The sequence below is a fragment of the Bos indicus x Bos taurus genome, chromosome 4, assembly GCF_003369695.1.
Source record: "Bos indicus x Bos taurus breed Angus x Brahman F1 hybrid chromosome 4, Bos_hybrid_MaternalHap_v2.0, whole genome shotgun sequence".
NCBI classification, from domain to species: Eukaryota; Metazoa; Chordata; class Mammalia; order Artiodactyla; family Bovidae; genus Bos; species Bos indicus x Bos taurus.
In genome coordinates this window covers 75,046,526-75,060,996 of record NC_040079.1, presented here as the reverse complement: position 1 = coordinate 75,060,996, position 14,471 = coordinate 75,046,526, and the positions used below count along the sequence as shown (strand labels likewise).

The 14,471-nt window shown below is 36.6% G+C and overlaps 1 protein-coding gene across 3 annotated transcripts in view; it reads right to left on the bottom strand.

Annotated features, from left to right (window-relative positions):
• Positions 1-14,471, bottom strand: part of RELN (reelin) — a 558,183-nt gene that overhangs the window by 21,389 nt on the left and 522,323 nt on the right. For all 3 annotated transcript variants that reach the window (XM_027539733.1, XM_027539731.1, XM_027539732.1), the window contains exons 51-57: positions 10,273-10,427; positions 8,331-8,545; positions 5,999-6,176; positions 3,046-3,221; positions 2,790-2,896; positions 1,457-1,699; positions 700-875 (exon numbers count right to left, since the gene is read on the bottom strand). In XM_027539733.1, the coding sequence (XP_027395534.1) occupies positions 700-875; positions 1,457-1,699; positions 2,790-2,896; positions 3,046-3,221; positions 5,999-6,176; positions 8,331-8,545; positions 10,273-10,427 (1,250 nt within the window). The remainder of the gene's footprint in view (positions 1-699; positions 876-1,456; positions 1,700-2,789; positions 2,897-3,045; positions 3,222-5,998; positions 6,177-8,330; positions 8,546-10,272; positions 10,428-14,471) is intronic.

Sequence of the window (14,471 nt, the reverse complement as noted above, 5' to 3'; positions counted from 1 at the left end):
GATCTGTCTCTTTAAAATAATCCAGTAATAAACTGCATTTCTGTAATGTCCCTTTTTAGTGTTTTCTGCAATAAGACATTAATCGATAGTGCTTTATCTTTCTCTCTAATTTGTCTACTAATTACCTCCTGTGCCTTCTCTTTCATTTTTCTATACGAGTAAAATATGCATTTATTAATAAGAAGTGAGAGTCTTTTTAAAATCTTTGAGGATTTGGGAGGTTTCAATTGGGCTAATGTACAAGTTTGCTGTTTGGAAGTCAGAGAGAAAAGAAAAATGGAAAGATAATGAAAAAGGACATATAAAGAAGCAAAGCTTAATGTATGAAATAGGCATAAAGAGAAAGTGGTAGAGAAATTAGTGGGAGAGAGAGACAGAAAGGGATAGAGACAAAGAAAGAGACAGATGGAGGCGCCTACTTGAGATTTTTATTTCCAAGGTTTGTAAAAGTGAAGTCAAGATTACATATCTGAGATATAATACAGTTGCATGTCTTTCTATGTCTCAATATATCTGTGTTCAAATAATCCTATAAGATAAAGACCTTTGTGAAAGATAACTATTTTTTATTCATAAAATAAAGTCTCTTATAATGAATGAAATCAATCATTTCCTTATAGTTGTTCAAATAAGCTTTCTCTCTGTACTCCCTCCCCCAAATGTAACACCATACTGCCTGGAGGAGCCGCTTCCCCTTACTTTAAACTGCATCATATATCCTGGCTGTATAATGAGTTCTCTGGAGGAGAGTGCATTGTGAGTCTTGTCCTTCTTTTTATTTGGCCAGTAGAGGTGGAAGGATGGATTGCCACAGAATCCTGCTGTCCTCACTGCATTAGGGTAAAAACTCCAGTTTTCTTCATGGGAGGTGCCTTCTGTTAAGATAAATTGGAAGTAATACCGCATGTTATTCTCTTAAATTAATTGGTTTATTGTTGAACTACTTGAATGTCTATGCTCTAGCTCTTTGCTTACCCTTTAAGATTGATTTTTATTTTCTTTAATTGGTATAATATATATATATAGCAATCAAATCTAGAAAAGATTATTAAATGCTAGTAAACAATTACCCAACTTTTAAAATATAATTGCTAGTCTGGGTAACTTTTACCATTGCAAGATTTTTCCTGGAATACTTTCAAACCAATAAAACATGTATCTCTGCATACAGAAATTCTTAAAGAAACTGAAATTATTTGGGGCTGCTGAAATTTCAAATTATATTTAGAGCAAGACATTTTGTCTTTAATGGGATTTATTAAATTCTTTGTTGACATTTCAACAAGCAGTCAACCTTGAAGATGTATAAACTATTAGGCAAAATAATAGCTAACATTCGTTGATCAGTAAATATACAGTAGGCACTCATCTAAATGCTTTTCATGTAGTAATTCATGTAAAGACATAAGCAGACAAAAGATACACAGGGAAGATTGCTCAATGTCTTGTTTCTTACCATCATCAAAAGTGTCAACCAGCTGACTGGGATTGATTTCCGCTCCACCAATCAAAATGTTGTCTAGTGCCCACTGAGCACGCTCTACCCCGGAGACCACAAGTCCATTGCTGATCACAAAAGGCTGCCACCAGCGGAGTCGAGTTGTGTTGGTAAGAGCCTCCTCGGGAAGAAGTATGTAGTCATGTCTGACTGAAATGTATTTCTGATAATCCATCTCATGGAGCAAAGTCCAAGTAATTCCTATAAAACAAATATACCAACATAGTAACATACTGGAAAAAACACAACAAACCACCAATATATTGAAGTTACTGCAAGTTCTCCAAAGAGATCTTCAGCCATATCATGAGAAGTGATTTCACTGACTTTAATGTAAGTATTCATACACTGTTTCAAAATGAGAGTGATGATATAAAGGGAAGGGTATTTAGAAATACTTGGGCAAAAATAAAAATACTGAGGTAAAAATTAAATTTTCTGCTTCTAAAGTTTTGTTCTTGATTCCTATATCCATTATTTCTCATAAATAATGAGAAACACCCGTGTTTTAAATCTTTCTAGGTAAGATACTCCTAGTATTTTAAAATATAGTGATTATAATTCTATGCAATTTGTGATTTGTTGGACGAATATGAAGCTTCTCTCATCAACTGATAAGACAGTAGGTGGAATGTTTAAATTACTTAAGAAAACATCTTTGAATTCCTAAAATACTTTAAAGGTAGGGTCATCTATTTATCTGCCAGTTATTAAGAATGATACCTATCCCCTAATGCTGATTTTCTAAAGACCTCATGGTACTACTCATCTGGTTCTAGCTACTTCAAAATAACGAAACAAAATCTTGTTAACATAGTGTGTGACAGACTCACAAATTGACTATAGTTTTCCACAACTACTAATGCTTTCTTATAGATTTTCTATACCATTTATTATATGCTTGTTCACACAAAAGCTTTTTAAAACATTTAAAAATGTTTTTAAAATTATCTTTTACTTGGAAGACTATGCAAAAATTTATTTCTTAATTGTATCATTTATAATCAAGCTTCAGCTATGCCTCGTGATTATTGTCTTTATTCATAAGCTTGGAGTTTTTTTTAAATGTGATTTCTCTCTTTTCCCTTTTTGGGTATATTTTGTACAACACAGAAGTTACAAATATAGAATGTGTAATGGGTGGAATGCAACCAAGGTCTATAGCTTTCTCTTTGTGACTTTCACTGTTTGCATTGCCAGGTCAGCAAAGCTTTGCGGAGACTTTTCTGAGGGGCAATGGATGGAATTTGGGAATCTGCTGCAAGGCATGGCTTTCACCCCTGAAACGTGCCTCCGTCTGTAGAGTAGTCCAACAGCACGCCTTCCTTCCGGCAGATGGGCCGATGGCAGGAGGTCATGTTGTTCTCACTACCAATGCGCCCCCAGTACTGCAGGAATCTGAAATCAAGCACAAATTAGCCATCAGAACAGTTAGTTAGAACAAATTATCTACTCAAGCCGTGGATAACAACTTCTTTCATAGGTGTGTTCTCCTCTGGGGGCCAATTTGCTAAGTTGTAACAAAGATACCAAAAAAATTGACTTACTTTGCCCCTCTGAGATCCAAATCTTGAGTAATAGCTTGTCTTACTGTGGATCCCCCAAAATAGAGTGCAGTGTCCTCTGCAAGAATCCCACACTCAGTACAAGTACTTCCACCTTCCAAGGACATCCATAAATCAGGCTTGATTTCTTCACTGTCAAAGCGTTCCTTCAGAAAAGTCTGGAAGTAAGTGGTATGCGTTTAAAAGTAAAAACTTCGAAGAATAATTATGGGATAGTTAAGTCAATACAAAGTTACATCTTGGACCTTAAAAATTAGAGCTGATTTCAAATGCTTTTCTGAAAGATATTAAAAGAAACCCAACATGATACGTCCACAATATTCTTGTCCATCATCTATTGACGATCATTTAAACTGCTTAAATAATGCTTAATTATTGGAATTTAAAATCTAGAAAGAATCTTAGAACAATTGTAAAGTTGAGTTTAGTAATATTCATATTTGTAAAAACTTACTTAAGCATATACTCTCAAAATATTTATCTATATATGATGGAAAGTACTCTTGTAATTTATTATGATATTATGAAACAGGAACAAAAATTTTAAAAAATTAAAGGAATAAGATAAAACAGATGGTTTAGCACTTCCCCCTGTCCCAGTATTCCCTGAATGATTGTCATATTCTCCTTGGAAATGTGTGCCCCCTCCACTCCCTGCACCTTGGAGAGTATTTTAGGAACCCAGGACCCTTCAGCTTTCAACACAGAACAAACTTAAAATGTCTTATTTGGTTAGGCAGGGACACTTGAAACCAAACCTTTCTGTATGAAGTTAAAAGAAAACAATCTTGGAAGGCAATTTAAAATACTTTTCACATGTTTGTCAGGGCCAAGATTCAGGATGATAGGGAGAAGAGCTCAAAATCTAGAATGAACTATTTCCCCTGAGTCTCCAATTTATCCTTTTAACTAAAAAGGACCACCAACCAGGAATAGTCTATTTCCAAAACATAATAGATAAATAAAACATTAGGGTTCATTATGGTTAATTTTATGTTCAATTATTTCATTTCCTCACATCACAGTCAAGCTCTTGATTTTCTATTCATTTTGTCCAGAGGACATTCTTTTTGTCCACAATACAGTTTTGCATTAGGTTGAGGCAGTTTTTTTTTTCATTTTTCTTTTTGTTTTTTTTTAGTGATAGAAATATGTCATGAAAACAATATGTTATAGTTGCAACTGTAGTAGCTGTTTATAGAAAAACTATATACCTTTTCACTTCTTAGGTAGGCTGTCTAGTTGCTATCTTATTGTATGGTTCAGATGATTTTGATAGACACTCTTCAAATTTGGAACATAATCAACTCTATAGTTAAAGACATGTGGTCAACATGTTAGCCTTACCTCACCTCACTGATGTTAGCAAATAAATGCAATTTATAACTGGAGGTTTATATATGAGAACACAAGGGTCAGAAGACATGCTTTGGTAATCATGTTAAACTCTCAGAAATATCTGATTCAGGGTTCATAATATAGATTTCTACAATTTCTTATCCAACTGAAGCACGCTAATGGAATTTAAATGTTCATGAAAGACTACATCAAAAAATTTATTTAGTACCTGTAGCTACGTTTCTCATGTTATAATCTCATTTGATAACATACAAACTAACGGCTTCAGATACAAGTGAGTACTGCTCCAATTTTATGTTTTTAATCTATTAGTTTCAAAGTTGTTGAAGTATTGTAGGAAAAAAATCACAGTTTAAAAAAAAAGTATTTATTTTTGGCTGCTTGGGTCTTAGTTGCAGCTCGGGGGCTTCTCTCTACTTGAAGTGCATGGGCTTAGTAATTGTGGAGCACAGGCTTAGTTGCCCTGTGGCATGTGGGATCTTAGTTCCCTGACCAGGGATCAAAACTGCATCCCCCGCATTGGAAGTCATATTCTTAACCAATGGACCACCAGGGAAGTCACAAAATGACAGGTTTTATTTACATTGTTTGTCACTTATACACTCAATTTCAATCACTTGTACTTTTTTAACTTAGTCATTTTTCTGTTATTGTAAGATAAATACAGTATATTTATTCACAGAAACAGTGTTTATATATATATATGGCAACAGTGTTGAGCAACTTTGCATGTTAAATAATGATATAATAGCTAAAATTTCCAAGACTAACCTCTCAATTCTTATTTAATATGCAACAACATTTCAGCAGTCAACAAATCAGAACACTTTCTGAACAAAAATTCTGGTGCCATTTCCACCTTTTTGAAAACTTGTTTTTTTTGTGTGTGATAATGTATCAATATTATTTGCTTTATTTCATAACAACAACAGTATCCTCCTAATTTAAATAGTATATCTACTGAAAAAAGTGAATTAAGGAAGGTTTAATATTGACTTTAATAGTCTGCTCTATAAAACTCCCCTAAACAGAGTATGTTTTTTAATCCATACAGACTGGTTTATATTATTAAGTGGGTAAAACATACTAGCACTTGGTCCTAATATTCTTGTATTTAATAAACATACATGTATACATATATGTATATGTATATAAGTATATGGAGAAGGCAATGGCAACCCACTCCAGTACTCTTGCCTGGAGAATCCCATGGACGCAGGAGCCTGGTAGGGTGCAGTCCGTGGGGTCGCTAAGAGTCGGACACGACTGAGCGACTTCACTTTCACTTTTCACTTTAACACATTGGAGAAGGAAATGGCAACCCACTCCAGTATTCTTGCCTGGAGAATCCCAGGGATGGCGGAGCCTGGGGGCCTGCCGTCTATGGGGTCGCACAGAGTAGGACACGACTGAGGCGACTTGGCAGCATATATATATTTAAGATTCTGTCCAAAGGATTTATTTACTGGGAGTCCCAAAGAACGTGGTTATAAATTATTAGTCTCACTCTTAAGTTGGCTCTTGATGCACGACCTGGAATGAGGGTACATGCTTTCTTCAGGTGCTTTAATTTTACCTTCAAAGTATGAGTCAAGTAACAGTTTGGCCCAGAGTATCCTGGATCACAGATGCACTGTTCCTTTAAGCAATCTCCATGGCCTCTGCAGTTGTCCAAGCATTCAGGGCCCAGGTAGAAATTGTCAATTGCCCATTGCATATCTGAGTGCTTCTGATAGAACCGAAACCTTACTGGACTATTGGTAACACAAGAGGAAAGGAGTGAAGAACAAAAGTTAACTTTATTCAGGTCCATAGTCCTGCATGTACATTCAGTATTCAAGAGAAAAAACATTTAAACCATTCTGACCAAGATGAAATGGGTTAATAAAAGTTGTTTTGGGACCATCATTATCTTTCTATTTCTAGCAATGTAAGTTTAAAGCCAGTTCAACTTACATTTTAAAATATGTGAGTAAACTTGTAAAACAAAATGAAAATACAGTGGAACCTCTATGTCAAGCAAAAGGAACATTTTAAAACACAAATCTGTAACTATTAAAAATCAACTTATAAACTGGAGTCCAGTGGCTACAATGCAATTTAGATTCATTAACTGTATTTCTGAAATTGTACAGAAGGTAAATGACTCCTTTGACAGTGCCTTGTCAGCATATACACGGCCTTCAGGTGGTTGGGAAACAGCAGCTTCTGAATCCCCTAAAGATAATCAATATTCTCAGAGTAACTATGCTAATTAGAAAATAATTTTGAAGGGTCATATTAAAGGAAAATTTCCCTGAGATTTTAATTTTATCATTGCTCTTCTCTGTCCTCTGGGGAAAATAGAAGTGTCATAATTAACCTTATATTAACATATTCCACCCTTTTTTGGTGGAAAGAGTTCAAAGTACATGAAGCAACATCCTGGGAAGATATAAACATTCTGTATCTTGTTTCTGGTGGTTACATGGATTATACAAGGGGAAGAAATCGTGAGGAACAATCAAAATGTGTTCATTTTACTGACTCTAAGTTATATACCTCATTATAAAAAAAAAAAAGAGTGAGAACAAGATGGGGAAATGAGGCAATGAGGGTATGGTGGCTCTCCAGCACCCACTTAAGCCCAAATAAGTCATATGAGAATCATAATGTAATTTCCCTAACTGCTGGTGGTGTAAGGAATGAACATTCTTGAACTAATTTGTACCAATGAGATGCAAAGAGGTACTTGCTCCAGCTTTGCTGGAAACCAAAGCAACTCTCTTTCTCTTCCATTGGACACAGGTAAGGATGTACTGTGGTCCAGCTTTCTGGGAGACATCTATGTTCACAAAGAAAACTAGTCTGAAGACTGATTGTGACATCCATGTGTGGACAGTGGAGCAAAGAATAAGAGTAAGAGAGTAAGAAATAATAATGTCCTTGAAGACACTGTTGACCTTGTCAACCAACCAATCCTACAGTCCACTTACCTTTGGATTTTTTTCATTATACAGATAATATATTTCACTTTCAATTGAGCCAAATGTAATTTTAATTTGAATGGAATTTTCTGTTACCTGCAGCTGAAAGTATACTGATTGTTGTCTAGCATGTTAACTAAGCCTTTTAGATTTGTTCCAGAAAACTGAGTGATCATGCAATAGACAATCTCTATGGGACTTTTTTGCCTTGTGTAAATACCTTATTCAAAGGCTCTATGTGTTCTGGTCATATATCTCGAATCTGTTTCACACAAGGTTCTTCATTTAGCCAGAAACTGTGACATATTGTGGAAGCATAACTATCATTTTCTTTAATGTATCTTTTCCCCTAATTTTACAGTTGAAGGGAATTTTTTTGTAATTGCCTAAATTAACTTATCCACATACTTTTCAGAAAACAGTTTAACCATCTTGGCTCACTACTGTCTAGGCTAATTACTTTCCACTGCAGGTACAGATCATAATACTTAGATTAAAAAAAAAATGAAACCTACAAACTACATTTGTACAAACAGCATGGAGAATTAGGATTTGTACAAGTGTTAAGAGCATGATAAGTTAGGTTTTCTCTTGGCTCCATCTATCATGAATTGACAAGGGACCAATGTGGAAAGCACAATTTACAAGGTCCATAAGGTAACATATACCTTTTCATCTGGCTCCAAGGCCATCACTATTGCTCACAGAGCACTAGTGAGGTATGAAAAATGGAAGAGCCTGTCAGGGCCTACCTTGACAAGTCTGAGGATTACATCTTGAGGTCTCCTTAAATTAGTTCATCATGGAGGTCACTAATGAGTGAACTTTAGAGTTAGGGAGGAAGAGAGCATTTTACTGACAATTACACAGTACTTTCAGGCTGACCACAGTGTCTAAATCCACTTCTGAATGCTTAGAACCAGGGTTTAATTTTCTACTTACTTTCCAACTAAGCTTTCAGGAAGTGGGTAGGTGATCCTTTTCCACCCTTTAGTTGGAAAGAATACAGATGGTTGAGAAACGCTTCCAGAGCATTTTGCGTCTGCAGGTAAGCACTGAGGAACCAGATAATTCCAGCTCACACCAAAGTCTGTAGAGTACTGAACATGAATTTGATTCTGGGTGACTTTTTCAGACACTTTACATCCAACAGAGATCTAATAAACAGAGAGATGAAAAATTATTAAGATTATTAAGGTATTAAAACCATATTGCATGCTCTAAGGACTTGGTAGTAAGAAAGCTGCTGATTATTTGACAGACACTGCAACACATCCGTTTCTTTTCAGGTTCATTATTTGCTGTGCTGATGAATGGTGGAGTTGACATGGTTGCCCTAGGTGACAAATTATAGAAAGTGCCAAATATATTGTGCGGGGAGTTTGGAGAGAAGCTGAAAGCTGTGCTTCTGCAATAGCTGGCAGATTGCCTTGGAAGGCCTGGGCCTACTCTTACAAATTGTTGTTTGTTGTGCTAATGGTCTGGCACTTCTGTTTGGCAGAATGCTCGACCAAGAAGGACTGCTAATAGCTTTACCAAGTTTACTGTTTTGTTACACAATTTATGACTCTCAATAAATCACTTTCAACTGCAAGTAAGATGCAGTGAAGTAATTACAGAGGGTATTTTTGATAAGACACAGCATTCTTTGTTGATGGAGACAGTCATAATGCAACATTTGTTGCTAATAGTGGGAATGAGGTAGACAGAATAAGTTGGTTGACATAAGATCTTAGCTAAAATTGATGTTGGCATTAATGCTAATCATGCCTTTGTTTTCTATAATTTTCTTTCTCCAGAAACACTGAAATGTTTTTATTAAAAAAGTAGGTATAGCCACAATCTTCTCTTAAAGGAAAAGAATGCCTACATCATATAATGATTTAAACTCAGGCAATTGAAATCAGTTTTCTACATTTTTCTTATCAATATTTTTCTCTATTAATATTTAATCTCAGAAGCACATTAGATCTTATTTAAGTTCATCTTAGGGCTTCCCTGGTAGCTCAGCTGGTAAAGAATCCACCTGTAATGCAGGTGACCCCACTTCAATTCCTGGGTCTGGAAGATTCCCTGGAGAAGGGACAGGCTGCCCACTCCAGTATTCTTGGGCTTCCCTCGTGGCTCAGATGGTAAAGAATCTGCCTGTAATGCCAGAGACCTGGGTTTGATCCCTGGGTTGGGAAGATCCCCTGGAGGAGGGCATGGCAATGCACACCAGTATTCTTGCCTGGAGAATCCCCATGGACAGAGGAGCCTGGCAGGCTACAGTCCATGGGGTTGCAAAGAGTTGGACACAACTGAGTGACTAAGCACAGCACACAGCACAAGTTCACCTTGAAATAGTTCAAAAATAAAACACTTTTAATCATTAAGTTATATATACTTGGGATGTATATTAATATTAAATTTTGTTAATAGTTTTCAATGTATGTATTAAGTCAAGAAAAGATTGTATAATCATTGTCTCTACAATTTTTTTTTTAATTTTTATATTACTGGTATATGGCTTATTTATATAGTTAAGGTCATGGGGCTTGTGATTTCTATCACATCTCCTTTCAGCTCACCTATCTGGTCTGTAAAGAAGACAGATGGATCTTGAAGAATTACAGTGGATTGCTGTACACTGGACTTCCTAGGTGGCCCTAGTGGCAAAGAACCCACCTGCCAATGCAGGAGACATAAGAGATGTAGGTTTGATCCCTGGGTCGGGAGGTCACCTGGAGAAGGAGGGATACATGGCAGCCCACTCCAGTATTCTTGCCTGGAGAACCCCACGGACAGAGGAGCCTGGTGGGCTACAGTCCATGGGGTTGCAAAGAGTCGGACGTGATTGAAGTGACTTAGCACACACACATAGTTAAGGTCATAACATTTTCACCTTGAATTGCATGATCCAGCCTTCAGTGGGGGTCAGGTCGTGGGTCACTGCATATACTTCTCTTCCATCGTGACTGCCACAAATCATGACACCATCAGGGGAGTCACAGAATCTTTCTACTGTACAATCATCATGGAATAGCCAGTGCTCATTTACTTAAAAAAGAAAAACAAAAATGTTATGACAGATTTATGACAAACATACCTTAAAGCAAATTTTCACTTTAGGTAAGATCGATAATTATTTGAAATAGTAATCTCTCTAATTACATACCATCTACAGACAAAACACTGATATAAGCACATCATTTTAGGAACATAGATACTGAGAGACTGAGATATATCAAGTGTCCAATACTAGTTTGTTTTTCATTTGTAACACATACAATACATTCTTTTTTTCCCTAAACTAGTTAAGTCTACATTTAGGAAAAAAGAATGCATTTTATGTGTTACAAATGAAAAACAAAGGGAAATGTACATCCATTTGTTTTTCTGACAGGTGTTTAACTTTTTAGGCCAAATCTAAAGAAAGAGGAAGATTTTTAGTAACATGATAGAGAAGTGAGTTAGCTATTTATACTCAAATTTTGGTAGTGTCTCCTGGGCAATGAAAAAAATTGTAATAGCCAAATTCTTACAACCAGAGAGTAGACTAGTGGGAGGGGAAAAGGGGACTTGTCAGTCAAAGGGCACAAAGTTTCAGTAATGCAAGGTGAATACGTTCTGGAAATCTATCGTACAACATGGGGGCTATAGTTAATAATTCTGTATTGCATACTTAAAAATTTACTAAGAGAGATATTAATGTTAAGTGCTCTTACCAAAATAGAAAAATTAATATTAAAAAAGAGGAGGGGCAGGAGGAAACTTTCGGAGATGATTGATAAATTTATGGCCTTTATTGTGATGGTTTCATAGGTGTATATATAAATCCAAATTCATCAAGTTGTATACATTAAATACCTACAGCTTTTTGTACATCAATTATACCTCAATAAAGTGATTTTTAAAAAAGCTTCTAAGAGTCTAATGAAAATTTAAGCAGCAAGATATGACTTAATCAGTGCAAGTAATCCTACTGTGCCTCTCTCTCAAACACATGCACACACATACACACACACACATGCACACCACACATTCATGTCCCTCACAATTTGCTTTCTCTTTTGGAAGGGATGTTTTAACTTCATGATTTTATCCCAGAAAGGTTAGAAATTAAACATATCTATACATTTCACCTAATTCATGATACATTTTGATTTCATAGGCCCAACTTTTTTCTGGCAGTTTCCTGGTTAGCTCCAGCATTCACAGTGGAGATGAACAGGTACAACTGGAAGCCTGGGTTACTGTGCAAAGAGTTGGATGGCCTCAGAAGAGAAGAGACCAAACAGTTTAATTGGAATCCAGCCTTCACCAGTGTTGTGTTCTTTTGATTTTGTCTGAGCTTAACATATGCCTGTAGAACAAGCATTTTTATCTCCAGGACTCAAATGGCTACCATAATGCAATTATCTGTTGGTTTTCACTCCATTGGATTAGGAGTTACATTTAGTCCTATAGCAGAGATATAGGACTCAAGAATCAAAAGGCACAGAAATCTGAATTCCAATAACAATATCCTGAGTTTATTCTCTGGTATATATTTTATTATATACTAGAACGCTGCAATCCTGAAAAAGGGCTTACATTAATCAACTAACACTAATCTCTTCTGCAGTATCATAAACTACTTCTGTAAGTAGATATTATACTTTCTAGGAGCACTGTCTTTGCAAGACAAGCATGAACTTAATTGTACATCACAAATTAGTCTAAAATAAAAATCAGTATTTTCAGTACTTGAAAAAACATGTATTTGCTTTTATTCATACAGAAGTTGCACTTATTCTCTGATCATAAACTCACTTACATAAACCATTACATAGGGAAAACAAATGAGTAATTTAGCAAAGTTCCAAATCAGATTATATAAGTCTACTTGATAATCTTCTTGAAAGAGTTAGACTACTTGATAGTGGTGAAGAACATTTCAAGCCTTTTCAATTTAAAAGGATGATTTTCATTAAATATTTGCAATTATACCATTGTCCATGTGAAATACTAATCAATGAATTAATAAGAATAATCTAAATATTCAATGTTAAGATGATAAAATTATAATGGAATACTATATAGCCTTATGATTATACAGTGGAAGTGAGAAATAGATTTAAGGGCCTAGATCTGATAGATGGAGTGCCTGATGAACTATGGAATGAGGTTCGTGACATTGTACAGGAGACAGGGATCAAGACCATCCCCATGGAAAAGAAATGCAAAAAAGCAAAATGGCTGTCTGGGGAGGCCTTACAAATAGCTGTGAAAAGAAAAGAAGAGAAAAGCAAAGGAGAAAAGGAAAGATATAAACATCTGAATGCAGAGTTCCAAAGAATAGCAAGAAGAGATAAGAAAGCCTTCTTCAGCGACCAATGCAAAGAAATAGAGGAAAACAACAGAATGGGAAAGACTAGGGATCTCTTCAAGAAAATCAGAGATACCAAAGGAACATTTCATGCAAAGATGGGCTCGATAAAGGACAGAAATGGTATGGACCTAACAGAAGCAGAAGATATTAAGAAGAGATGGCAAGAATACACAGAAGAACTGTACAAAAAAGATCTTAATGACCCAGATAATCACAATGGTGTATCACTCACCTAGAGCCAGACATCCTGGAATGTGAAGTCAAGTGGGCCTTAGAAAGCATCACTACGAACAAAGCTAGTGGAGGTGATGGAATTCCAGTTGAGCTATTCCAAATCCTGAAATATGATGCTGTGAAAGTGCTACACTCAATATGCCAGTAAATTTGGAAAACTCAGCAGTGGCCACAGGACTGGAAAAGGTCAGTTTTCATTTTAATCCCAAAGAAAGGCAATGCCAAAGAATGCTCAAACTACCTCACAATTGCACTCATCTCACACGCTAGTAAAGAAATGCTCAAAATTCTCCAAGCCAGGCTTCATCAATATGTGAACCGTGAACTTCCTGATGTTCAAGCTGGTTTTAGAAAAGGCAGAGGAACCAGAGATCAAATTGCCAACATCCGCTGGATCATGGAAAAAGCAAGAGAGTTCCAGAAAAACATCTATTTCTGCTTTATTGACTATGCCAAAGCCTTTGACTGTGTGGATCACAATAAACTGTGGAAAATTCTGAAAGAGATGGGAATACCAGACCACCTGATCTGCCTCTTGAGAAATTTGTATGCAGGTCAGGAAGCAACAGTTAGAACTAGACATGGAACAACAGACTGGTTCCAAATAAGAAAAGGAGTTTGTCAAGGCTGTATACTGTCACCCTGTTTATTTAACTTATATGCAGAGTACATCATGAGAAATGCTGGACTGGAAGAAACACAAACTGGAATCAAGATTGCCAGGAGAAATATCAATAACCTCAGATATGCAGATGACACCACCCGTATGGCAGAAAGTGAAAAGGAACTCAAAAGCCTCTTGATGAAAGTGAAAGTGGAGAGTGAAAAAGTTGGCTTAAAGCTCAACATTCAGAAAACGAAGATCATGGCATCTGGTCCCACCACTTCATGGGAAATAGATGGGGAAACAGTGGAAACAGTGTCAGACTTTATTTTTCTGGGCTCCAAAATCACTACAGATGGTGACTGCAGCCATGAAATTAAAAGACGCTTACTCCTTGGAAGGAAAGTTATGACCAATCTAGATAACATATTCAAAAGCAGAGACATTACTTTGCCAACAAAGGTCCGGCTAGTCAAGGCTATGGTTTTTCCTGTGGTCATGTATGGATGTGAGAGTTGGACTGTGAAGAAAGCTGAGTGCCGAAGAATTGATGCTTTTGAACTGTGGTGTTGGAGAAGACTCTTGAGAGTCCCTTGGACTGCAGGGAGATCCAACCAGTCCATTCTGACGGAGATCAGCCCTGGGATTTCTTTGGAAGGAATGATGCTAAAGCTGAAACTCCAGTACTTTGGCCACCTCATGGGAAGAGTTGACTCATTGGAAAAGACTCTGATGCTGGGAGGGATTGGGGGCAGGAGGAGAAGGGGACGACAGAGGATGAGATGGCTGGATGGCATCACTGACTCGATGGACGTGAGTCTCAGTGAACTCCGGGAGTTGGTGATGGACAGGGAGGCCTGGCGTGCTGCGATTCATGGGGTCGCAAAGAGTC